The sequence below is a fragment of the Anopheles ziemanni genome, chromosome 3, assembly GCF_943734765.1.
Source record: "Anopheles ziemanni chromosome 3, idAnoZiCoDA_A2_x.2, whole genome shotgun sequence".
Lineage (NCBI taxonomy): Eukaryota > Metazoa > Arthropoda > Insecta > Diptera > Culicidae > Anopheles > Anopheles ziemanni.
In genome coordinates, this window is record NC_080706.1 from 10,430,547 (window position 1) to 10,455,419 (window position 24,873).

The following is a 24,873-nucleotide window of genomic DNA, read 5'->3' on the forward strand; positions in this document are numbered from 1 at the left end:
AGTGCGTAGGATGTCGATACGCGCGGAGTGTACTACAAACGTAAGCGTAAATTGGTCAGCATTCGATTCAAAGGCGCCACCTGATTTGGGGTTGATGTAGAGAGGGAGAGAAGAGCTTACAGGCCAGCGGGGGGTGGAAGGGATTATTTTTGTTTTTGTTTTGCTTCCCCCTTCTTCCCCCTCGTTTCATCCGACGTTGTGTTCTCTTCCTTTTCTACTCCTTTTGCTTACCATTCCGTTGTAATGATTTTTTTGTTTTTGCTCTTCCGCTTCTCAAAACACATCTCACTTTTTAAATACGCTCTCTTTCTCTCTTTCCATCCAAATCGCTCTCCCGGGCAGCGTCGGCTTCTCTCGATGCACTTTGTTCTGCTGGATGATCTCACGCCTCGAAGAAGTATGTATACCCTTGGGGCAATGTGCATCTGTTTGTATTTCTATTTGTAGCGTCAAGTGCATTACAACAAAGCAGGAGATTTTCGTCGATGAAAAACACTTTCCGGCAGGGTAGTGTAAATCATATCGTACTGCCCAGTGAGGAAACATGCCGGCGCCCGTTTGGGTCCTTCAATTTCACATTATCACATTGAAGGGCACGTTCCGGATTGGAATCGATTCAAGGCAATGGTTTCAGCAACCCCCGCAGGAGCGTGATTGTAGTGTGTGTATGTGTGTGTGTGCATTTCTTGGTACTCACACTTGCTTGCTTCAATCGAAGTGATTTTTTGATCGTCTAGTATTCCAGTGTTTAGAGCGTCATGGCTTGATTGTTGCGTTAGGTTGGAAATTTTCTTTCTTTTGCTACGATAAATGAAAGATTTTCCATTTAGTCAAACTCTTGTAGGAGGCGACGATTGACAACGATTGAGCGCCATAATAAACTATCCACCACACCCTGCTACCCCAGCCCATTGCCAATTACATTCGGTTTGGCTTTCCGTTTTTCCAACATCTACCTACTACCGCAACTCGATGGTGGAGCTAGCACAGACTCGCACGGAAGCTCGCTATTATCTCACGCGAAACTCAATCAACACTTCTGTGTTCTCGACGTTCGCACGATCACTTTACTTGTGTCATTATCGGCATCGGGACACCGTCGTGTGTGCTCGATGCACTCTTGCGCTTGCCAACACGTGCAGGCGGCGGGTGGAACATTCCTTTAACGTGGGTTTTACATGCGACTCGAAGACCACCGAGGTAACTTGCCGAGTGGGATGGAGCACCTCTCTTGTTCTCTCTTCCGAGAGCTGGTAATTTTCCTCTGCTGGCAACTTACAACGAATGCAATGGCGACCATTAGGCGATAACAAGCGGTGCCCCGCGAAACACTGTCCCGCCGCGAAAGGTGTGGGCTGGACGACTTTCAACAGGCTGTTCACGGGCTTTAATAAGCTAAGTATGCAACCAAACAGCACGGAAAAGGAACCAATTTCTTTCCCTTCTAATCATCCGACCTGCGACACTCCTTTTCCTTGGTGAAGCCAGGAATTTACGGCATTTGCTTGAAATTACACACACGACAGAGCGTCATCTCTCATTTCTGCTCACCAATAATTCACACCGCTCTCGCGGAGCCTTTTGCGACGCTTCAATGGGTGATTTTTTGCTCAACCATCCCAACTCGAGCCCTTTAAACCACCCGTGGTAACGGGTGCAGAGTGTGCGGGGAAAGGGAAAGGGAGTCGTGTGTGCTTTTGCAGTTTCTGCAGGTTTTTATTTATTTATTTTTCTCGCCCTCACCCAAGAGAAGAATTGTAAAATGCGCGACTCCCGCGAGCAACGGGAGAAAGAAAGCCAACCTTACCAACACAAATACACTCTGGGCACAAACACACACACACATACACCAACACAGATATGTACTAATCTCGAATAACCCTCGCCCGAGGCGGTGGTGAGCGAACACTTGAGCGAAGCACGGAGCGACACGCGGCAAACTGCAACTGCAAATGATTATATCACACTTTGTTTCAAGCCGTCCGTCAATGGAGTAAGATTCAACTTCGACTGGTGCAACTGCAACGGAGCCACCTACGGCCACCAACTGCAGCTGATTATCGGTACACTTGGGTGTTTACTTTTTTCGAAAGAGCCGAATAAAAGCAAGTCATCAAATTAGACCATTTTTGCTCCCTGCTCCTGCACCAGGGACGTAGAAGCACCTATATCTCATGAAGTGTTTGGATAGAAAAGTTGGTTATCTGGAGCATTTCTTGTTTTATTTTCAACTTTCTTATTGACTTTTGTTTCCCCACACGTTCACTTTGGATCGACATGATGATAATGATTGGTTTCATGTACGAGAAAAACAGACCCTCCAAGACAACACGTATGAAATGAATTACTCAACAGAAGATATGAGGCATGAATGGGTAAGAACAACATGCAAAGATGATCCGATCGCTTCTGCCGCTGTACGCACTTTAAATTTTGGTCGGGAAAATTGTAAACGCGCAATTTACCATATGCGTTTTTCTCTGACACCTAACCGATCGAACTGCGTGTAGTCACACTTATCACCAAAGCGAAGAAATATCACGTTCGCGGGCAGCCTACACTTGCGTGTGCGCTGCTACACACTGCCGGATGCACTAAAACTGCAGTTGCACAAAACACGACCCGCGAGCGACGGTCACCACCCGCGCGCAAATGGTGGTGATGCGAGCGAAAGAGCCTCCCCTGGGGAGAGAGCACGGCAGGCGGGAGAGAAATGGCGGTCCGAAGAACCAAAAGTGTTGCCCGTTTCACACCTCGGGTGGCGAACTCGAGCGCCAGAGCAGGAAAGAGATAGCACAACATTGCAGTTTGCTGACATTTGCAATCGAGCGAGCTGGGAGCTGCATTTATGCATTCGACTCGTTTTTTGTTTTAAATTGTTGCCGAGAACGGGCTGCCAGAGAGTGAGCGCGAGGAGGGGCGACGCAGCGAGGGGGCGGGTGGTACATTGTATGAATGGAGTTAATGGTTGCGTGCTGGACACTGTCATTATTTTACATTGCAATCGAACGAACCAATAGTGTACGGCGCTTGGGCATGAAGAAAAGAAGGTGCATAAAATCCCACTCACTCGAAAGAATCACGGACCGTCCACTAGTTAACGAGCAGCATCAAAGAACACAGTTCATGATATGTTTTAACTTTTGATTTTCCCGTAAACCCTAGCCACCGTGAAGCCCAATCCTCTTTCTACCATACAAAAACGCACCCGCACACACCAACGAATAAGGCACTTATTTCGTCTATAACGCATTTTAGCCAAACTATCTCCGGCACCATTTTCCTGCGACAACTACCGCTGACAGTTGCATATTGCACTTGCCCCTACCCCGCTGGGCTTCCGACAAAACCCAGCCGACACACTCACTTCAACTTGTATTACGTCGTTATTTTTATCTGTCCCTCAATGGTGGACACGAGCAGAGAAGTTGCTGTTTTCCGAGCAAGCAGCACGTTGCCAATGTCTACGATTTTTTTTTTCGCAAGACAACAGGCAGCAGGCTCTGCCAGTCATGTTGAAGTTGTTCGCATATAAACACACCATATCCATTCTCGCCAGAAGTTGGTGTTCCCCGACGTCGAAAGTGCGTCCGCCCGGTGGCAGGGTTTCAATGTTTCTGTGTGCGATACAAATCCGTCTCCTCCGCGACGCTCGGCGCGCGCGTTCCGCGGCGACTCGATTATTAGAAAGTTTGCCGCCACAGGGCCGATTTCGGGAAATTCCAACCCCCGTGCCGATCAGCTGCAAAACAGGTTATGTTGTGTACGGACAAAGGAGCAGGGCAGGCCAGGGTTTCCAGCGAAGGTATTCTACTAGTACCAGCCGCAAAACGTGTTCGATGGTTATGGCTTTTTTTCTGTGTGCTCGCTTTATTAAGCCGATTGTAAATGAGTTTGGTACATTTTCTAACTTTCCTGTTTTAGTGAGACACGGTAAAAAGTGCTGTGACGACCGTCGGGTCATTTCTTTTAAACTTGCTTTTCGTTACACTCCGTTTTTCGGACCTAATGTGAAAACCTTGCTTTAACATACGATCCTCTCTGTGGCTCACTTATCTAATCGTTGTCCATACCTATCATTATATTTTACGTAATGTTTCAGCAAACTATTTTTCCACCCCGCGGCGAAGTGGGCAGCCTCAACACAAAAGACAGCTGCCTTGATTCTTCGCTTTTACCCGGGGTCAATCATTGGCGAGTCATCGCGAAACCGTTATTAAGCCACTGCTCCACGCTTCACGGTAGCAGCCGAAGTACCAGCAGGCTGCCTGCGTAGGCTGCGTAAAAAGTGCGTGTCCAAAATGAAGGGAGGCTCGTACGACACACGCACAAATGCTCTGGTGGACTGGTCGCTGTACGCACACCAGCCGACCGGCCACCATTCACCCCCGGCCAAAGATGCTGGCTCCTTTGCAAAGCACACACTGTGTGTGCCACACAACTTACGCACCTCTTCCAGAAGGCCTGTTGCGTACATGTATGCGCAAATCTGCCATCAGAGCAGCCACGGAACAGTGACTCAACTTGACTGGCGATGTCTGTCGAAGAAGTTAGCTTTCGCCGAAATGGTTCTGTAATACACCATTTATGCAGCCCTAATCGCATAAGGGGGGATTCTTCATATAGCAACAATTGTGAGCTATAAAATTCGATTCGTACAACAAAAAGTGGACAAACGTTCTCCTCCATTCACCGTTCTTGGACGGGAATGGCCCCTTCCGCGGGCGCTTTCACGAGTTGGCGCTTTTATCAAGGTTTTTCATCTCTTGGAGGGTTATGAGCACCACATACTCACGCTTGGACATTCGTTTCCCAATCGAGGCAACCATACTTGTGCTCGAGGCGAACCATTTTTTCTTTTGGCAGCCACCTAGCTAACTTTTCGCATCTTCGTAACATAAAACATAAGCCACTTTCAGTAATGAGATGTTTTTGGAAACTATTGAACGCACACCGTACGCACTACGCGCCGCGAACGGGGGTTCCGTATAATTTTGCACGACCAAGGGAAAAAGGGTCGACTTTTCACCCGATTGATCGCACTACGTTTCGAACATTCCCTCGCACACGCAATTTGCTTTTCCTGCACAGCGAGATTCGCGAACTACGGTAGAGCATTGCACATAATTTACCTTTTAGTTTAAACCAACAATTCTTTCCGCACTTAATCTAACTATTTCTGATGCTGCCGTTCTGGTGCACTGTACTTCTCTACACTTCCAATTTTTCACTATCTTATATTTTTCTTTTTCCTACGCTTCCCGTCGACTAGTGTTGGCATCATTGGGATTCGGAAGATCACAGACTTCCTAGACGGATTGAGTCCGATTTGACAAATTCGAATAAGAGTTGATTAGATTCGATTCGTTTGTGATTCGACATGATTTTTATCACCCACTTTTAACAAAGAAATACAGTAAACCGTTAGTTATCGGAGGTATCTATTCTGACCTTTATAATGTATGTTTAGATTTGAGAAGGAATAACACAATCCATGTATTTTACGAATTGAGATTATCATGAGATAACGATAATGACATGTGTTGTCGCGCATGTGGTTTATGTGATGGAGATTTGGAATTTCTAAACCGGCTTTGATTGGCGTCCGCTTTATTCGATAGGCTGAGAATTAGGTTTGGGGATTCGAGTTAACCATCACTAGATTTGAATTTTCCACCACTAGATACAGCGAAACTGACAGCATTTGTTTGTCTGGAAGACAAAAACATATGGTAATGGTGAATAACTATCGTTTAACAAAACAAGAGCTGCAATTTGATAATAACTTTGTGCCTAGGCTGATACGAACAATAGACCCCTTAAATTAGAGGTTTTGTGAAGCAAAGAATCACGAAGAAAAGTAATGAATTGACCTGTTTCTTTCAGAGTCTTTGACACTGCAAATCTTCTTTACAACTGACAGCAAAGTGCTGTAACTAATGGCAGTAGGTGAATTTAAAATCAATTAAGATTTGTTATCAATTGATAACAAACGTTTAGCTTTCTAGCCTATCAAATTCATTTTGCTTAGTTTTGAGGGACCAAAGCTTAAGCAAATCTTCAAATCAGCTGCTAATGGTACTACACACAACACTAAACTGCAACGGAAACAAAAGTGGCAAAGCCTAGTGCAATCGCCCTGATTGTAAATGCACCTCTGTCAACGTTTTGTTTATGTTTACGCATTAGTTTCCTACTCTCCCTGGTCGTTCGTCGTACGCGGGTGGAGTACGAAAGTGAGAAAATACCTTTCACTTTGCGGTGGCCAGCGGAACATGGTAAAAACTCGAATGATTACCAAACATTGTCCAGAATGCGAAGTGCAGGTGGCGATTGCGTCGAAGAAATGTTCCTGTGGGCATGTATTCAGCATGCGGCAGTCTAGTGCGACAGTGTACGAGCCTCCGTCGCGTTCGAAAACTGGCCCAAAACGGAAGGCGGCACAAGCGGCCTCGTCCTCCAGCGATGGTCGCAAGGGTTCCGGCTCGGGTCAGGTGCAACGTCGTCGCACTAGCAGAGTACGACGGGAAAAACCGAACTACTACGACTCGTTGCAGTACGAGAAAAAGAAAAAGAAAACAAAGGTATGTGCTGTTTTGTCTGGGCTGTGCGGATTAATACTTACGCTTGTATTTACTGTTGACATACTGTTCTTTGCAGAAATCCTCCAAGACATCCCTCATCAAGGGCAAAGACGCCAAACAGGCACAACTTATTACGGCCAAGGAAACACAGGTAGCTCGAGCTAATCGGCACGCCAACCGAAGGGCGAAGAAAGAAGAAATCGACGGCGGTGGGGACCTTGCTGCCAAGTGAGTAACAGAGGCATTTACGATGAATCTTCATTTGACAACGAACACTTTCGGTTTCATTTTAGGTTGCCGTTGGATAAGCAGGAAGTAGCCGCTATCATTTTGTCAGAAATCAATCGCAAAATTGGTTCCGTAGTGTGGACGCAGCCCTAAAGCATTTTCGTGATACCTTTTCTGTATAAAACACTTCATTACAATTAATCCTACCTATACTTAAGATTATAGAAATAGATGTGGGTTTGCTACGGATAGTATCGAATAAGTGAAAGTATTTTTTTATACAACTTGTACGTCATCCTTCGTGCAGTTTATCCTTCCCAATGGTATCCTTGCAGATGGCTGCGTGCTGATCACGGGTATTGGTTCGCAAGCGGTCGGTTACCCTGGTAACCGTTAGCCTACAACAGCATGGAATACATTTTCACAACCGAACCACGTTCTCACCTTCATTCTACGTTTTGTTATTCAACACCATCGTACTTAAAGTCTAACGTCGTGGTCAAACCAGAGCAGAAAGTGGGTCAGTTCTATTTCATCGACGTTTGTGACTAGTTCTACTGTCATCTTTTTTGTTCAATCGTGATGAGTCGTTTGGGGTGCAATATTTCGAATCAAGGAAACATTAGTTACAACTAGTGCGAGTTGTTTCTCGATGCAATATGGCATCCGAACTGGATCCGGCCGTCGCCAAACGGACCCAAGCCTCGTTGGGGAAATTCGTGAAACGACCCGCGCTGACTGAGAAACTGCTTCGTAAGCCACCATTTCGCTTCCTGCACGACATCGTTCACGCGGTATGGTTGCCTTTCGATCGATAATGCCGGTTGGACTGTAATGGATTAATGCTAAGGAATTCCCCATCCGGTCATTTCACACCCTCGGGTGGTCGGCCTTTCCTCTTGGTGTCTTCCTTCGGAATAGATTATACGCGAGCATGGCCTGCTGGAAGGGTTATACACGGCGGACGAGCTGAACTCCGACAACATCAAAGACCGGGACTCGAAAATGGCGTTCCTGCAAAAGCTTATTGACGTCGTTAGTAAGTATATATACCACAGGCTTGTTTATTTGGCATCAATCATTGCCGTATCTGTTGACATAGAGACGAGACGAGTCGGACACGCTAAAGCGAGGCGGTTCCTTTTTCATATTTTTGCCCGTTACGGACAATAACAAAACGTTGCACGTTTTTATACTGCTCTGCACTTTTGTGTCATATTTGTCCAGATTATTGATAAAGTGATTACTGTGCGGGTAGATTTCCATTTCGGTGACCTTGGTGGGACCTCAGACCCGCTGGTCACTCTCGTTAGGGGGTGGTGATTATCGATTTTTGTACCTTCCGTTCCACGTGGTTCTGTCTAGTCATCGACTTCAGTGAACGATGGCGGATACAAGATAATCCGGGTTATTTGTCACTGGTATGAAATTGAGAATTTAAATCGGCGAATGCTGAGATATGTTGTTGTTTTTTTTTTTGTATTAACATTGGCTTCGTTGTCTACTGCACAGAACTAATCACCGGCCAAGAGCTAAAGGTTCGCCCTTCGAAGGTGGTGGCTGGTTTAGAACCGGAACGAACGAATGAACTTCTACAGGCGCTCGGGTTCGTACTGGAGCAGAAACTAAGCAGCACCGATGCCGTTCGTCAATATTTGGCCAACAGTTCCAAAGTTCAACCGAACGGAGCACCTCCAGCTGGCCCGGAACCCAATGCCACGAATGGCCATGCCGCTCCCAACGTTTCATCGGAGTCACGCAAAGATAAACCCAAGGAAAAGATCAAAGAGAAAGAAAACGTTGGCGTTGGCGCTCCGGTGGATAAGAAAAAGGAACGAACCGCAAAGTCGAAGGAAGTGGGAAAAAATGGAGGACCAAATACCGCACCGGGGGCCGAGAAAGGGAAGGGGAAGCAGAATGGCACAAAAGCATCGCCCTCCAGTACGACGGAAAGTAGAAAGAAGAGTGACAAATCGGGAAAAGGCAAGGAGAAGGAAAAGTCGCTCAAACGGATCCCCTCAATCCCTGAGGAACAGCAACCGACGGTGGTTACGGTGGGCAAGGGATCGACTAATGCGCTTGTTAATGGCACGGATGCGCAGCTGACGAATGGGAAGCCGATCGAAGGTCGCAAGCGTAAAGATTCACTTAAGGAGACCGTTGGGGAAAGTCCTCCTCGGTCGCTGGTCGTCGAGGGACAGATGGGGGAGAAGGTGGCCGACGATGACGCACCTCTGACTGCGGACGAAGAGTTGGAGAAGCGTAACAAACACTCCGGCAGCAATAGCAGCAGCCGCAGGTCTTCACTTAAGAAGCAAAACAGTTTGACCGCCAGCGAGAATAATGCACTTTCAGAGATGAATCAGTTCAATGGATTGGAGCGGTCACCAGGTCCAAGCCGGCAAGACAGTGGTACCTTAGGAGATCCGGGAGCACAGGAAGGAGGCGAAGCACCGGATCATGGCGGAACGACGTCCATAACGATTACGGCAGCGGCCGAACCAAAGTCGTCCGGAAAGCCACCAATTAACCGGCAGCAATCGGTCGTTATCGATACGGTAATGCGACCTAGAACGAGCCTTCGACCACCCAGTGTTCGCCCACCTTCGGCACGGCCCGGAGCACCGCGTCGCAAGGAGAAAAACGTCGAAGTGATCCTGCAGCCCAACGAAACGCAGAAACTTGGCGATATCAACGTCAAGATGGAGGTGTTTAACAACGAGCTGTTGGACGATGATGGGGAAAATTTGATCGTGATCGAAGACCCCACGGCTACGGCCGACGGGTACGGTGGGGTGGTGATCGGCACGGTTGATCCATCTTTGATGGGTGACGACGGAGCGGCTCCACTCGTTTCGAACGAACCGGAAGAGCAGCAGGGCCACCTGGTGCAGCAGATTTTGGAAACCCAGAAGGAGTTCTCCTCGCATACGGGCACCGACGGGGAAATGGTGCGGAAAGCGGATATGGTAAAAGATTGGATACAACATTAAGTTTCATGCCTTTCTGTTTTCAAATAAATCTCTTTGCAAAAATCTTTTTACAGGAATGGACCACCGGCCAACGGCAGTCATCGGCGAAACAGATGGAATCGCTGCGTGACTCCATCCAGAAACTGACACGCTCCGTCAATCCGCTCGGGAAGCTGATGGACTTCATCCAGGAGGACATCGATTCGATGGAACGCGAACTAGCCAGCTGGCAACAGATATACTCCCAATCGATCGTGGAGCTTAACAAAGAACGAAGGTAATGTGGGTGGGGATGTGTCCTATAATTTTCCCAAGCCCTAGTGGAAGTTGGTCTGGGTCTTAGTAAAATTATCTGCTTTTGCAGTGCCACCGAGAGCGCAATTGAGCCGCTGAAACACCAATTGTCGCAGATCGAAGTCAACATCAAGGAGTACCGAGAGTCGATCGATTCGACGCGGGCCAACATTCTGCAGAACGAGCAGAAAATTGAACGACTGTACATGACGGAAATATAGGTGGATGAGCCAGTTTTTCTCCCCACTCCAATCTAGAGAGTAGAGGTTTTAATTACATCTTTTTCTTTTCCATTTCCCATTTTTTAAAACACCATCAGATTGTTATTATCGGAAGAGGACGAAATAAAAAATTAAGAAACACGAAATGAAACAAATCGCAGACATTTAACTGCCTCTTCGATCTTGTACATTTAAAACACATACAGTTTTTCCTCGCTTTTGGTTAAACATTGTCTAGATAATTTATTTTGCTTCCTCCACTTTACAATTCATTCGTTTTTGTTCGCTTACCGATATTATCATATGATTTTCTACATTCCGTCGCTATCTGCACTCTAATGTCTATTCCACTTGCATTACATTTCCGGTATAAGGATTACCCCTGCAGGTCCCTCCATTCCTTGGGTTGGATAGTATTTACACACTAGCACGCACTCACACTCCCCCTCGTTGTTTTTTTTAAGGTTCTGTGTTTCCCGTGTGCAAGTTTCGGGTTAGTTTTAAGTGCTTTTTTCATGTTCTATCAACTCGCATCATCGTTTTATACATAGGACATTTACACAGCTATAGGCGCTAAGGCGGTCGGATGTGCTGCCCATTTTGCAGACGAGGAGAACGGGAACGAGGGTGTTGGAGTGGAAGTTTGAAGGAACATACAACATTGATGCAATTTTCTGCTGTAGTGTAGGCTGTACACTATAGTTTGTAGGATTACCCTTCTTCTCATCAATACTGCACCCGAATCCACGGCATTTGTTATTCTATGTACACGGGACATTTATAAATAGTTTATCTTTCTTTACTCCCAGCTGTGCTACTATCGATGCGTGCTTTTGTTCTACTACAAACACCCGCGAGAGATTTTAAGAAGGTTTTCATCTGGATATCATACTATTTATGTATACATGTATTTATATACGTTCCAAGTGCAATCGCGATATAAGTAAAATGAAGCATCTTGTTTGTTGAAGGTTCGGCTTTGTTTGCATCAGCATCGGGAACATAAAAGAATTCTTTTTTTTTTAATTTCGTTCACAAACAGGTTACAGAAGCGCGTGACTTAAAATAAAATATTATAAAACAGCTGAATCAAGAACTACCTACAGGCAAGAAATTTTATATATATTCCCATACTAAGGTTTCTTTTTGTTATAACGAAACGGCATTAATATGCAAGAATAACTTTTATCTCAACCGCATTCGTAATGCAAAATATATTTCATATCACAATTTCGACACTACACCAACAGAGTTTCGCTTCAATGCTTTCTTTTGCATCCATAGTTCATTCTCAAGCACCGGTGGCACCGGGACGGACATCATCGAGACGTCGGTGAATAAAATATTCGTAATTATAAACGTGTAGCAAACGTAAGTAAAAATAATCTTGTTGAGTATGGGAGAGTACTAGGGGGGAAAAATGAGGGCACCGGTTCTTTTGGATACTCTGTGGCTCCAATATGAGTAAAACTTAGCGCTGTTTGATGATTCTCTCAGTTAGTTATGTTTTGCCTATCCTTTGTTTGGTATCTCGAGAAATGATGTAAAGCTTTCAGTTGATTAGTTTCAGAAACCTTAAATAGTACAAACGAAATCAAGGCATTCCTGGTTAAATAGATCCGTGTTTTTGTTTGGTTTTGGTTCGAAAAGATAAATAAAACTAGCGAAATTTATACATTCGGCCTTATTTATCTCTTTTCATCGAAATTAACATTGACCATACTGATCAGTTAAACGATCGACATAAAATTGACGGCTGAAGAAAGGAATGCTTGAGTTTTATTTGCGTGTGTTTCATTTCATGGACATATAGAAAGTAACAGCGATGTGATTTTAGTTAATAGAAGCGTTGTTGTCTTATGTTTCACAGTATCTTGTAGTATTATTATGTTAATGGTTCTCGATATGTACGATGAGTTGATTTAATGATATACGCTTGCATCCTCTCAAGAGACTACAGCTAAACACGTCTGTAGCACCATAAAGAGCTTAAGAAGAAAACAAAATAAAAATAAATAAACCGAGCATGTGCATCCAATTCGAACGGGTCGTTCCCGTCGATGACGAATTGGGAACACACGTTTTAGGTTCATGCAAGATGTTGATTTAAGCTTCTCCTTTTTTGCGGTTCAATACTTAGCGTTATCCTCGAGTTGCCTATAGTAGCGTGTGTTCGACATAAGAGCAACCGGTTGTTCACTTTTTCAATTATCACCACACCAGAGTTTCGCGCAATATGACACGTCCAGCCAAAACAGCAACGTGCTTACGTAGAGCAACACATTTCTACGGCGTGTCGCTGGCTCCAATGTCTCGAATCGATAGTTTCACTGCCGGAATCGCTTGCGACCGGAAGGGACAGTGTCGCGAACACGCAGCGGCGGTGGCATTGGCAACGGCTTATCACACTTTCCACGCAGACGGCGACGGCGAGCAGCACCGACGTCATGTTTGAATTCCGTTCATGAGTGGGACATCATGAAGACGATAACAAGGACGGGGATGACCGACCGCCCCTTAAAAGCCATATCCAATCGTCCGTTGATAAAGAGCATTGTGATGCTTGACGCTTGAAAAGAGTGGCCGTTTTTAGATCAACTCTTTTCGCAGTGATTTTTTGAAAATATACGAATTCCATCAACTGCTTGATTGGGGAGCTTGGGTTCTACTAAAAAATGAGTTCAATTTGTAGTTCTTAAAGAATTTGTATATGAATGTGTGCTTTACCAAACCATTTTCGAAGCACTAGCAGAAATCGGAGCGTTTGTTAACAATCATACCACGTATGATTAGAACTTCAAAAAATACTGTATTTAGTACCGCCATTAACACTACTCCACCCCGCCACATGACGAACGCATTTGACAAAAGGTGAGAATAATAGTAATGTATCGAACACGAGAGCATCTGGGACAACAAGCACTCAATTGGATGGAATTGTTAAGGTAGTTAGCACGCCATCAATACCGTCTAGCTGGCAAAAATATATGGAAAGGCCGTATAAAAATAGCACGAAGTAAATCCCTCAGCACCACACCAGACACAGTTGTGGTGAAAATAATCCTTTATCTTGTTGTTCGAAGCGTTTCGATGTTCGAAGAATACATTTACGACGACTTATAACTGATCGGATGCACAATTAGGAATTGTTTGTACCTTGCATCGCTTCTACCGGAATTGTTGACGACTGGGGCAATATCAATGCACGACGATGGCTTCGTGAATTCCCGACTGCTGCTAATCGTTGCCCTCGGCGCACCAGCATACCGACTAAATCGCCAAGCTTACCTTTCAGCCCGGTACCGAAAGCTTGAAGGTGTCGATGGAGCGTGTGATGTAGACGGCGTCGCACCAGCCGCTGATTGTGATTGTGATGGGTGATGTGGTGGTGGTAGTTGTTCTTCTGCCGCGAGGAAGAAAAGACCGATGCTTGAGCAGGATCCGGTTGATGCTGGATCAAGCATTCCATCTCCGGTGACATGAAATCGCCCTGGTTTGCGGTGACACCATGTCGATGGTTCAGGGTTGAGTAGAAGTTGTTGTCCTCGTCGTCGTCGTCGTCACTGCTGACGGGTGTTTCCCCGTGAGCACCGTAATCCACTTCCTTCTCTCCTAGATGGTGATGATGTATGGTCTCTTCCACTTCGTTAATCTCGCAGGTAGCTTCCGGCAGTGGCCGATGCTACAACTCAAACAGCTCATCCTGCTGGCGCTCCAGCTTCTGGAGGGAGCTTTGTACGCGCTTACCTTGCGTCATCACGATCAGCTGACTCGTATCGGACGCCGCACTGCCGGAGGAACTCTGCCGCTTGTGGTGCTGGTGGTGGTGATTTGCGGTCCCACTACCACCTACTCCGTAAGCCTGTGCCCCGCTGGGTCCACCCGGAAGATGATAGTGGTACTGCTGATACGACGAGATCGACGATGACGACGACGCGTTCGAGTAGGCACGGGGTTTCGAATAGTAACCGCTGCTACTACCGCTCCCACTGGCCGCTCCGGACGCGGACGAGAAGAACAGATTGTCGTCGCTCTGACTGCTCGTCACGAAGTCGCTGTTTCGCTGCACCTCGGCAATGCACTTGCGCGTGCTGGCGATCGAGCTGTCAATTTTACCGAGGAAATCTTCCAGATTTTTGCGACTTTCCTCCTCCGGCGAAACCAGTGGCGAGTCTTCGTGCGACGGATATCCGTTGTCTTCCGAGCTGCTAAGACTATGGTTGTTGTTGTTATTGTTGTTGTTGTTATTGCTGGTTCCATGGGAGCTGCCGGCGGCACCACCGGGAATGGCGCTGGTCGCCGCTCGAGCAGCGAGCGTGTTTGGACGAATGATTGCTTCGGGATCTTTCGGGTAGAAAGGGGACTCCTTGGCGACCGGTATCATGAGGAATGGTCGTAGAAAGATGGTGTCCGTCGGGAGTAGCCTGTTAACTCGCCTGATTTGTTCCATCTGGAAGCAAGGGAGGAAAGTGTGTTAGTGTAGAAAACAATCGCAGCGTACGTCATACGTAGGTGAGTAGGCCGTACTCTCTGCGACATGGGACGCGAGATGGAATACTTACACTGCACCCATATTTCAAACTGAGCCCCTGCAGTGTATCGGTTCGCTCGACGTCGTGCCTGATGAGGGCATCGGAGGACTGCAGGGCGGCCGGGCTGCGACTTCCGCCGGATATGCTGCCGTACTTCTTGAGCGACCGGGCCGAGTCCCGTATCGATTGCTTCTCGCCAAACATCGTTTCATCTTCCATTCCGGCGTCCGAAACCAACTTTACAAACTACGATACGTAAACACAGTTATAAGTTACAGCAACTCATTACCACATAACCACCACGACGTCGTACGACCTTCCCTCCCTCTCTCTTTCCAAACTCTGTGTCGCTGCCAACGGGAAAAAGGGTGGGTTCTAGAGATTATCTTATGCCCTGCTTTCGTTCACCACCAGCCATCTAACATTAGCCACACCACGGTACCAGCCAAATTCACTTTTTGTTTTTGCCACGACAAATGGTAATTTACGATGTTTCTTCTACGACCTACAATCTCGGTACATTGGTGGTAGATTACGAGCGAGAACGTACGGTACACCTTTGGATCATCTCAACAGAGATTGACCAGTTTCCCCGCGAATCACTTTTCAATATTGCAAACGAAAATAGCACTCGGAGCCCTTTCTCTTCGCACTTTCTATCTGCTGATTATTTAGCTTTTTCTACGTTCGAACGATGACAGCTGGTTCGTGGGGGTAGGAGGGTTGCTGTTCCATCTGTGTTGTGTCAGCTCAGGTACCGAGGGTAGGGGATTCCCGATGTGTCTATCTTATCTAAGTGGTGGATAATACTACGCGGTTAGCTTGGTTGGTGCTACAGGAACACCTCAAAGTCATACCTGCTGCGATCCGCGAAGAAACGGACGCATGTATCTAAACGGAGATCAGACCCGACGGATGAAAGAATCGATTTGCAACAGCGCCGGAACAAAAACAAAAGAACACGTAAACACACCGCGACGGTTTACGCATTGAAAAGTGCCTCGAAAGATAGCAAACGTTATTTTATTGCAGGTAAACATGATTTTCTAAATGCAAGATGAATTGATTCATCATGTCGTTTTGTTACCGCTTTTGTCTGCGATGAAAAGTACCGCAAACATTATCGCTCGGAATAAATTCCATTTCAATTTCGACCCGCGCAGGCATCGGATTTTGGCTTTCGTTTTCGCACGCACACGGCGTTTGATTGATAGATGTTTGTAACGACGGATAATTAAAATACGTAGGCCAAGTGCGATAACTACCGTCATTATCACACGCTCAAAGCAGCGCTTTCCTAACTGATGCAACCGGCGTCACTATCGGTGACCTTGTGATCCGTTTCCATGTATTTTAAATCTGAATCACCAACGAGTGTAGCAAACTGAACTTCTAGCTAAAGGCGAAGATTATGGGATGAATCACGAATGCGTAACTAATTATATGGTTCGTATGGTTGACCTCCTTGCCTAATTCGCAGATCGCCTTTTCAAGAGCAAACAGAAGCAACCAAAAGTAAACTAAACAAATTAGTGAACGATAACGCATGATCGTGTCGTGAAGCGATTAGCAGTCGAGATTCCGGGCTGCGCGAATCCGGAATCGCGGAAAAAGTAGAAAACAGCTGATTCATCGCGATCACGAGTGCGAAGGGATGATTTGCTGAAAACGACGACGTTTAGGAGGTGAGGCGAGCAGGTGTGTTTGAGAAAAGCACCGTGGGTAAATCCGCCGTCGCAATGCAGTCCCCCGAAGGGGATGAGCCTTTAGGGGTGGTTGTTTCGGGAAAGTCCAGTTCGATGGTGATGGTGGCAAAAGGGAGGTATATGTTGCACATTGCAAGTCGGTCCGACGGTCGATCACCGGTTGACGGACGGTGATCGCGCGTTCCGACACACACCGTCACGGTTGCCAAATAAACACATTTCATAATCGCTCCAAGGTGTTGCTGTTGCTGGCTGGCGAAGATCGTTGTATTTTTTTTTTTTTTGTTTGCCAAATCTATCCTCCATGCCCCGCGGAGCGTAGAAGATCGTTGACCCGTTGAGCGATGAAGAGGGAATGAAAGGGGGAGCGATAGCGTGATTCATGAAACTCGATCAATTGCGCTTACCTTAACATACGATTTCCAGTTTTTGTACTTTTTCATCAGATCATTCATCGTTTCGAGACTCATCGTAGGGGGGTCCGCGGGGTGGGAAGGATTATGTTTCCAAATGTGGGATAATCATAGGAAGAAATGCAGGATATCCTCGTCTAGTATCGGAAATCGGGAGTGCGCAGCGCAACGGGTAAGATGGTACTAAATTGTCGGTAATAAATCACGGTTATCCAACAAGCTGCTACACACTACATGCGGTATCATAGATCTGGAAGCTGCAGTGGCATTCGCCTTGACCACCAACAAATTCAACCGACGGCCGAACACATACAAACACAGGCTAGAAGTTCCAAATGCAAACAGTTGCAGCAAATTCACAGCACTTTCAAATGCACAGGCAATTCCTGGTAATCCCGCCGCGTTTCATTCCGCTGGGAAGGTATTTTTGCATACAAAGAAGATAACACGCGATGGGCGGCGTGCACCACGGTATCACTGAAATCCTTTGTATCACCCCCACAGCACGTTGTTATCATTCGTATAAATGGCAGTTTTGCTTCCTGTTTGCGACAAAGTAGCCGCCGGTCCCGAGCCAAGCTTGGCTAGCTGTCCGTTTTAGCCACTCCACGAAAGGGGTTTTCGATGGAAAATGTTTGCCCCTCCATGCGTCATCCGTTCCCGGTAACAAGGAAATATTGTTGTTGGAAGTTTTCGGTGCAAACAATGCCTGCGCCGCACAGCAACCGACGAAACAACGGGGAGCTTATCAGTGGATGACCTTTCTTGAGAAACGACCTGTCAAAAACTCGTTAACAAAGTAACCCGCCCGGATCGCGCACTCGATTTTTGATCCCGTCGACTGTGCGATCGTCAGTCCTTCAGAATGTGGAAATGAAATGAATAATCAGATGACGCAGCTGAGGCACGTACGCGCACGCTTTCCGCGATCAAGCGCCCCTTTTCACTAACGCTTTTCACGTTCGTTATACTTCTACTTGCACCACAAGCAAATCCTCGACATCCCTACGCTGCTGCTGCTGCTCAACAACTGATGAACCGAAGCCGTCTGCGGCTTCGTGTGGTTCTTTGCAAACGCGATCGCGATCACAACCGTTTATACTGTAGAGTCGGGATGCTACTTAGTTTGTCAAGTAGCGTATTATTGAAGTTCCATGTTATCGCACAGCGAAGCAATGATGTTGAGGAATGGCTACAAAGAGGGTTGTTTTTTGCGGTAGATAAAACGAGCAATACATTACAATCCTCCACACAGTAGGTGGTGAAAATTAGATTAAACAATGTCCGAACGGGTACCGTGGTCTTCTAGGTGTGAATAATACTATCACGTCCCTTGTTGTCTGCGTTGATAAGCAGTAGCAACTTCATTCCTTTTTATATACCGCAAAGCAAATAGAATACGAATGTTGTATTTAATAAGAGCTCAGCTAAGGATTGCACATCAATTTAAAAACAACATGAATACATTCTACCTAACCCCAGGTATTATTACTGAAAAGCAGCACCATCTTTTTCTATGCACAGTTTATTTGTAAAGCTAATTTGTGACTGAACGACGTTAACACTAAATGCAACACTTTGAAAGACAATTTCACTGATGGTACAGTTTTATTGCAAGTGTGTAAAATGGTTTAGTTTCCGAGTTCTACAATCATAAACATGGTACAAGTAATTGTTTTGTTTTTGCACATTTCTTCAAACGCTCAATCGAGCATACTTAAAAACTAAAATAAGGGAAACAAAATCTTAGAGAGGGTCCATTATTGCGGCCAAGCAGATGATAACCCAGCATGCAGGTAAGATTATCGACCTGGTTCATCCGTTGCGGCGACATCTGAAAGTACACAAAGAAACGAATACCAATATCAGAATCGATTTGCTGTTTAACAAACAACAACGTGCACATACTTTTGCCATCACACGCGACGATTTTCACTTTGTCTACTTTGGCAAACTCGTGCACTTCCCGAAACTCCACCTCGTTCAGCATGAGCGTCCATACGTTGTCACAGAAGCGGTAGGTGTTCAGTTTGGCCGCCTTGAATGTGACCCGTGACTTAACTCGGTTGGATAAGGCAGCGTTGATGGATTTATCGAACTGTATCAATACTCGCACTGCCAGTTGTGGTGTGATTTGTCCATACTGGAAAAGCAATTCGAGATGTAGAAACCGATCTTAAGACATGCTTGGTCTACCATATGGTAGAATCTCATTCGGTAGACTTTGTTTAGCGAACCTACCTGAATCAGCTCGTCCAAGCTTTCCTGCAGCGTATTGCCCAGGGTGGTATTACGATACAGTTGGTAAGTCATTTTTGTACAGCCCAGAAAACAATCAGGAAGAACTGAGGCTTAAATAGATGATGAATATCCTCGGCAAGCACAGAGACTGGAAACTGGAAAAAGCGTTTAGAACGAAAACAATGAAAACAACAGAGACTTGTCAAGAGCTCAAGGTGCGTAGCATCATCAGGTGGCATATTTTAGTGCGATTTGACATTTCGTTATTTGACAAAGGTTAAATCCTGAAAGTATGCAACAGTAATTTCAAACAAAAACCGTTGAACCGGTTGACAACCGGTTTATTTACCCAGTTTCACTTCCGGTCACAATTAGAGAATTTTTAATTTAATATAATGATGTCACTCAAGAGTTCTGAGTTACAGGAATTTTCAGATGATATCATAATAGCAGCAGCAATATTTCTAACGGCAGCACATGATATTCCAAATGCATTACAGTCTGTTCCCGAGTTACGCGGTTTTTGCGTTCCACAGAAATCCGCGTATCTCGAATTTCCGCGTATCTCGAATATTGCTTGACACATAGTTTATATTAGGAGTTAAGAGATCGAGCTATTGTGTACATGTATCATAGAATATTCAAAAATTTTCTTTGTCCATTAATATGAATGCAATGCAAGCGTATTCGAACTACATAAATTGCAACAAACGAAATTAAAAGCGTAAGTTATGCAAATGTGTAATTTACACATTTTTTCGTGTGGTTGTACATCTCAGGAATTTAAATCGATGTAATAAACCCAATCTACTGTCAAATTTTGAAAACCGCGTATCTCCGAATCCGCGTAAGTCGAGAACCGCGTAACTCGAGAACAGACTGTAGTTGATTTTATAACCCGATCATGTTTATTATAACTTTGTCGGTTGAAGTCAGAATCATAGCAGTTGATATTATAAACCTGGTACAGCAGCTTGAGCGAACGCAACTAGCATGGGTCCCCATCCCTGCATGAGAAGGACGCGATCGATTATGGTACCAATGAATGCTTCCGAGCGATACTGTTGAATACAGAACACGAACGATGCATCGAGCAAAGCTAGAGCTAGGAGTATAGTGAATCAAAACGGAACTTGTCGAACTAATCGATTCTAGCCTGTGCATTCGCGTTATTCTTATGTAGCGATGGAGAGCTATGCTAGTTACGTACCTCGCTTAAAGCTGCTGTACCAGGATTATAATATCAACTGCTACGATTCTGACTTCCACTGACAAAGTTATAATAAACATGATCGCGTCATAAAATCAACTAATGCTGCTGCTGTTATGATATCATATGAAAATCCCTGTAAAGTAATTAAAGTATTCGTCTGTTAAATTTTTTAGGAAATTTTCTACACGTAGGTAAAAGAGTAAATGAGGCCCCGGCCGCCATGTTTTCGATCGTGGCTACACCTCTTGTGGACGTTTAAACTGAATGTATGCAATTGGTGATACATTAGTTCGTTAAATTCAACCTACGAGTATTTGAATCGTAGTGTGTACCGTTAATTTCGGCTACGCAATCAACCTAAGGGTGCGGTATGAGGGGGGCCCACGGGCCCCCCTTATTTCTCAAAACTATAACAAACTCTCTTTTTCAGTAGACCTAGCGCAGTCCGCTCGCTTCGCTCGCTGCGGGCGCGCCGCCGTTTCCAAATCATTTCTTCGTCTAAACTCATTGTTTCATGCTGTCCATCATGTGTGGTATAGTTTAGTTACTAGTAACTTATAGTAACTTAACATGTAAAAGTATATTAACCCGCATTCAACCTCCACTACGTGATTAGTTTAAACCGTTATGTTCTTTTAAGCGAACCGTTAGCGATCAAATATTTGAAAAGTATGCATGCGTCGCGCTTTGCATAGCTTCAGGCGCTTAATGTGAACCAGTAGGAAGAGGAGAATCTAGCCCGGGGCCTCATTTACTCTTTTACCCCCCTTTCGAATCCAGCAAAACATTATTTTATTCTTATTCTTACATTTAAAAAAATCTAGGCAAACTGCAGGTAAGTGGCAAATGCTATTGCGTTAAGCAAACGGATATTTTAAAGCTTCATTATTGCACACAGTTGAAAGTTTAAAAACATTGCTTTTTAATATCGTTCCGAGCATACAGCACCAAAGCGGGGGAGTGGTTTTTATGAGTATCCGATGCGGTATGATTTTAAAAGGATTAGGTTACCGATACCATGAACGATCAATCAGTAGCCTCATAGCCTCACCTACGGTATTCCGGTCACTGCTTGCTCCCGTTTAAAAGGAGTTTTTTTCTTGTGTCTATTTGCCTGCATCAAATCATAAACACCCGTTTCCACTGGACCCCGTCTATCCGCTGCCCGTAAACCGGTGGGCTACGTGTTTCACCACAAAGTGTGTAATCGGACACTTTCCCTTTGCTGCCTACCTCGCCACCGAGCGCTGAACACACACCTTCGCGATGGAAATGCGTTTGTTTGCCAGGGTCCGTGTACCAGGATCGGCGCCGGCAGCAGGGACAGTCCATTAGTTGCCGAAGTTCATTTGGAACCGCATGGCAAATACCTATTTCCGTGGTGGAAAAATATTTGAGCTAGAGGAAACCAACGGAAAGCAACTCGAGAGGACACAAAGAAATGGAAGGTAACCGCGTGGTAACTGCCCCCGTGAGACAACTGACGTGAATATTTGTGAGTGATTAAAAATAAACGAAAATATTCCCGATCCGTAAATTGCCCAATGATGCGGCGGATGAAGATCACGGAAGGCGGAATGCTGATTCGGGCGGGAAGATTGGGACGGCCGCACAATCACGGTGTCCCGGGATTGCTGGCGCTGGTTTGATTTGGTTCGGTTTACCTTTCTGATGGGCGCGCGGGTGTTTATTTTGGTCCATAAATGTCGCTGTTTCTAACGCGCGGGTGCATGAGGGTGAGGAAGATTGTGTGGCGTTAGACCCCACGACTCATGACAGCCTTTGCGCGATCACGGCCTCACGAAACCGGCTTTCCCCGGTCGGTATAATGAACGTACGACGCCGAAACGATCACACGGTTCGATGAAATTAATGACGTTGACAGAAGGAAACGACTGTGATGGGGAAACCGGCCGGGTGGGGTGGAAACCATGGGGAGTTTCTTCTAAAATACCTTTCTTGACAATATAGGAAAAAATAATGAAGAAAATACCACATATACCCTATGAGGTCCGCACCCAGCTCTAAGGCGGTGCTGGGAAATGGGAAATTTGTATTCTTTTTTTTCAGAGCTTCGTTTGCTCGTTGTTTTCTTTTTAATTGAAATTGATGTCGACCCTCGCCCTTGTTTCGATTGTTATTAGATCCGAGGGATTGGCTTCATCGTCTTTGGTGGGAACGGCAAAGGATTTTTCCAAAAGTTTTCTAGCTCAACTGATCAACCCGCGGGTTGACGTGCGAGAGTAAAACATTTGCAATTGACAAAGGTTAGGATGGCCACTGAACGCACGTCGTGCCGTGGGCCAGTACTAGATTTGTCTTCAATTATTCATTTCAATCGCATATGTCTCGATTTCCCCGCTCCGAGGGAAAATGGCGCATTTGCGGGGCTGCTTGAAGCGCCATAGACGGGGGCATGAAACTCCGTTGTAAACCCTGGAAAGCTGGTATCGACCCCGCCAGCCGAACGCATGCTTCCAGCTGGACCAATAAAGGCGAATAAAAATAAACATAAAGCATCATCACCCTCATCTGGATGGTGAGCATGACGCGGGCTGCGTTCGGGACGATTTCCCCTGGACGAAACAAATCCGACGGAAAGGAAGAGAAAATGTATCAAACACTCAAATTAGGAGTTTTTCGACATCTCAGCATGATGGCTATAAAATTTTATAGAAAATAAAAACAAAAACCCATACACAAACCGGCAGCTAGGAATGGGAATCGGAAAAACACGAACAATATCTTGCCAACCATGTCCAAATCTCAATAAAGCAGTCCAAACAACAACGAGCCAGATTGGTGGCGGTGGCAAGTAATTAATCTTCAAATTGTTATTATGTGTGTTTGCCTGTGTCTTGGTCGCTTTGTTATTGCTCCCCATCCGATAGCCTTAGGGAACGGTTCTAAAGCAGAAGAAGTGTCACGCCGCCATAAACCTCCACCCGAAAGGAAAAACCCTCGGAGACCAAAGAATATTGTCATTAAAATTGAATCCAGAACGCTGGGCGCTGTTAATATGGCGTGTTCTTTTCCGATGGCGCGCTTGTTGGTACGCGCTCGTTGCGTAATGAAGCTGGTTTTTAATCATACGGCTAAATGCACACAACCGCACCGCTTCGAGGTCCACCGTGACAGATGTCAACTTTACCGTGGCCAACAAAAATGGAGTGGTTGTTCTGGGGTTCAATGATTGGGCTCGCTTTTCCGATTGGCCTGGAATTTCCACCCAGTCTTTGGGGCAGACGCAGCCGGTTTGAGGGTGGGCGTTACACGTAGATCGCTTTGTTTGTATTATGAAGAATCTCGTTCTTCAACGCAAAGGGCTCCAGTAAAATTACGATTATGCTCAAAATGCGTGCCCTCGGGCAACCAACTGTAAGACAAAGCAAGTAAGCTGGTCTGTTCACCTTCCGAAGAAGACTAAAATATGTTACAGTAAATTGAAAAGAAGAACACATGTGGAGGGCATAAAAACTAACAAATATTTCGTTTGAATAATGCGTATAAAGGTTTTCAACTATACTATTGAAAATTAAGCAATAATATCAGAAAAGGATCTAACCATAGTGAACATTGAAACATGATGTTGTGAATGTTTATGCAGAAACATTCGGAAAATCGATATTCGTATTATTCATATACTGATTTAGTTATAAAATGTCTAAAGAAACATGAAACTAAATTTGTCTAGGATTTGTCCTTTCAATTGAAGAAGTAGTACAATTGTAGTTTTATTGACTAAGTATGTATAGAAACTGTATTGATGGGAAGTGATAGATTGGCATGTTGTAAAAATCCTGAACATGGAAGCTGATGAGAACATTCCGTTGATCTAAATGTTGAGAAAATGGATGAAAAGCAAGTAAGCGCAAAGAAATAAAGAAAACCCCTCGCGATGCGGCGACCACATGCCGCTCCGTTAGACATTTCCCGGCGATGAACGGCAGCTAAAATAAACAACAATCATTCCGGTCTGTTTTTATTGGGTGTCGGTTTTGGGTCTACACCCTCAGCCGGCCCGTCGCTGCCACTGCCAAGAGGGATTTGTTTTCCTTAATTACAAACTACTTAAGCGATCGATAGTTTTGCCTCTCGATTTTGACAGCCGTCAGCAATCGGCAGCACTTGAAACCGATCTCGGGGATCGTGCGAGGCGGTTTGCATGGCCGGGAATGATCGAATGTGCTTCCCGCCACTCGGATGCTGTAGACGATTTGTCTTTTTAATTGAACTTCTTTGGGACTTCCAGGGAAGTTGGAGGGAACTCGGAGCGCCAAGCCGAGTGGTCAATCAATCGGGGATGGTGTGACGATAAATTTAGTTTGCGCCTTTAAGCTTCGGTACGGGGCGAGGGAACGGGGACCCGGGAGTTCTCCCCCCGGGAGATGAAATAAATCATTTCCGTAATTTTTGTTTGTCATTTGTCACCGCATCGCACAGATTTCCAACTATTTGTGGGCGCCCCG

General features: G+C 45.5%; 4 protein-coding genes across 4 annotated transcripts; 2 read left to right on the forward strand and 2 right to left on the reverse strand.

Moving 5' to 3' along the window:
- The first annotated feature begins 6,167 nt into the window (after positions 1-6,167).
- Positions 6,168-7,074, forward strand: LOC131288206 (UPF0547 protein C16orf87 homolog). Its single transcript, XM_058317320.1, has 3 exons — positions 6,168-6,584; positions 6,661-6,812; positions 6,878-7,074. The coding sequence occupies exons 1-3, from the start codon at positions 6,276-6,278 to the stop codon at positions 6,963-6,965; spliced, it is 549 nt and encodes a 182-aa protein (XP_058173303.1). The 5' UTR covers positions 6,168-6,275; the 3' UTR covers positions 6,966-7,074.
- Positions 7,075-7,471: 397 nt separating this feature from the next.
- LOC131288531 (TRAF3-interacting protein 1) lies at positions 7,472-10,299 on the forward strand. Its single transcript, XM_058317671.1, has 5 exons — positions 7,472-7,606; positions 7,734-7,851; positions 8,325-9,781; positions 9,859-10,061; positions 10,149-10,299. The coding sequence occupies exons 1-5, from the start codon at positions 7,472-7,474 to the stop codon at positions 10,297-10,299; spliced, it is 2,064 nt and encodes a 687-aa protein (XP_058173654.1).
- A 3,609-nt stretch (positions 10,300-13,908) lies between these two features.
- LOC131286236 (uncharacterized protein DDB_G0283357) lies at positions 13,909-17,549 on the reverse strand. The gene is made up of 3 exons (XM_058315165.1): positions 16,945-17,549; positions 14,862-15,077; positions 13,909-14,749 (listed from the first exon to the last, which is right to left on the reverse strand). The coding sequence occupies exons 1-3, from the start codon at positions 17,005-17,007 to the stop codon at positions 13,982-13,984; spliced, it is 1,047 nt and encodes a 348-aa protein (XP_058171148.1). The 5' UTR covers positions 17,008-17,549; the 3' UTR covers positions 13,909-13,981.
- A 960-nt stretch (positions 17,550-18,509) lies between these two features.
- LOC131287628 (transcription initiation factor IIA subunit 2) lies at positions 18,510-19,353 on the reverse strand. Its single transcript, XM_058316692.1, has 3 exons — positions 19,192-19,353; positions 18,859-19,093; positions 18,510-18,784 (listed from the first exon to the last, which is right to left on the reverse strand). The coding sequence occupies exons 1-3, from the start codon at positions 19,261-19,263 to the stop codon at positions 18,753-18,755; spliced, it is 339 nt and encodes a 112-aa protein (XP_058172675.1). The 5' UTR covers positions 19,264-19,353; the 3' UTR covers positions 18,510-18,752.
- Between the last annotated feature and the right edge of the window lie 5,520 nt (positions 19,354-24,873).

Coding starts and splice junctions, on each gene's coding strand:
- LOC131288206 (XM_058317320.1), top strand. CDS start 6,276: ATGGTAAAAACTCGAATGATTACCAAACATTGTCCAGAATGCGAAGTG. Junction 6,585..6,660: donor AAAAGAAAAAGAAAACAAAG/GTATGTGCTGTT, acceptor TGTTCTTTGCAG/AAATCCTCCAAGACATCCCT. Junction 6,813..6,877: donor GGTGGGGACCTTGCTGCCAA/GTGAGTAACAGA, acceptor GTTTCATTTTAG/GTTGCCGTTGGATAAGCAGG.
- LOC131288531 (XM_058317671.1), top strand. CDS start 7,472: ATGGCATCCGAACTGGATCCGGCCGTCGCCAAACGGACCCAAGCCTCG. Junction 7,607..7,733: donor TGCACGACATCGTTCACGCG/GTATGGTTGCCT, acceptor CCTTCGGAATAG/ATTATACGCGAGCATGGCCT. Junction 10,062..10,148: donor GAGCTTAACAAAGAACGAAG/GTAATGTGGGTG, acceptor CTGCTTTTGCAG/TGCCACCGAGAGCGCAATTG.
- LOC131286236 (XM_058315165.1), bottom strand. CDS start 17,007: ATGAGTCTCGAAACGATGAATGATCTGATGAAAAAGTACAAAAACTGG. Junction 15,078..16,944: donor ACTGGAAATCGTATGTTAAG/GTAAGCGCAATT, acceptor TACGTATCGTAG/TTTGTAAAGTTGGTTTCGGA. Junction 14,750..14,861: donor GTTTGAAATATGGGTGCAGT/GTAAGTATTCCA, acceptor CCTTGCTTCCAG/ATGGAACAAATCAGGCGAGT.
- LOC131287628 (XM_058316692.1), bottom strand. CDS start 19,263: ATGACTTACCAACTGTATCGTAATACCACCCTGGGCAATACGCTGCAG. Junction 19,094..19,191: donor GCTTGGACGAGCTGATTCAG/GTAGGTTCGCTA, acceptor TTGCTTTTCCAG/TATGGACAAATCACACCACA. Junction 18,785..18,858: donor CGTCGCGTGTGATGGCAAAA/GTATGTGCACGT, acceptor GTGTACTTTCAG/ATGTCGCCGCAACGGATGAA.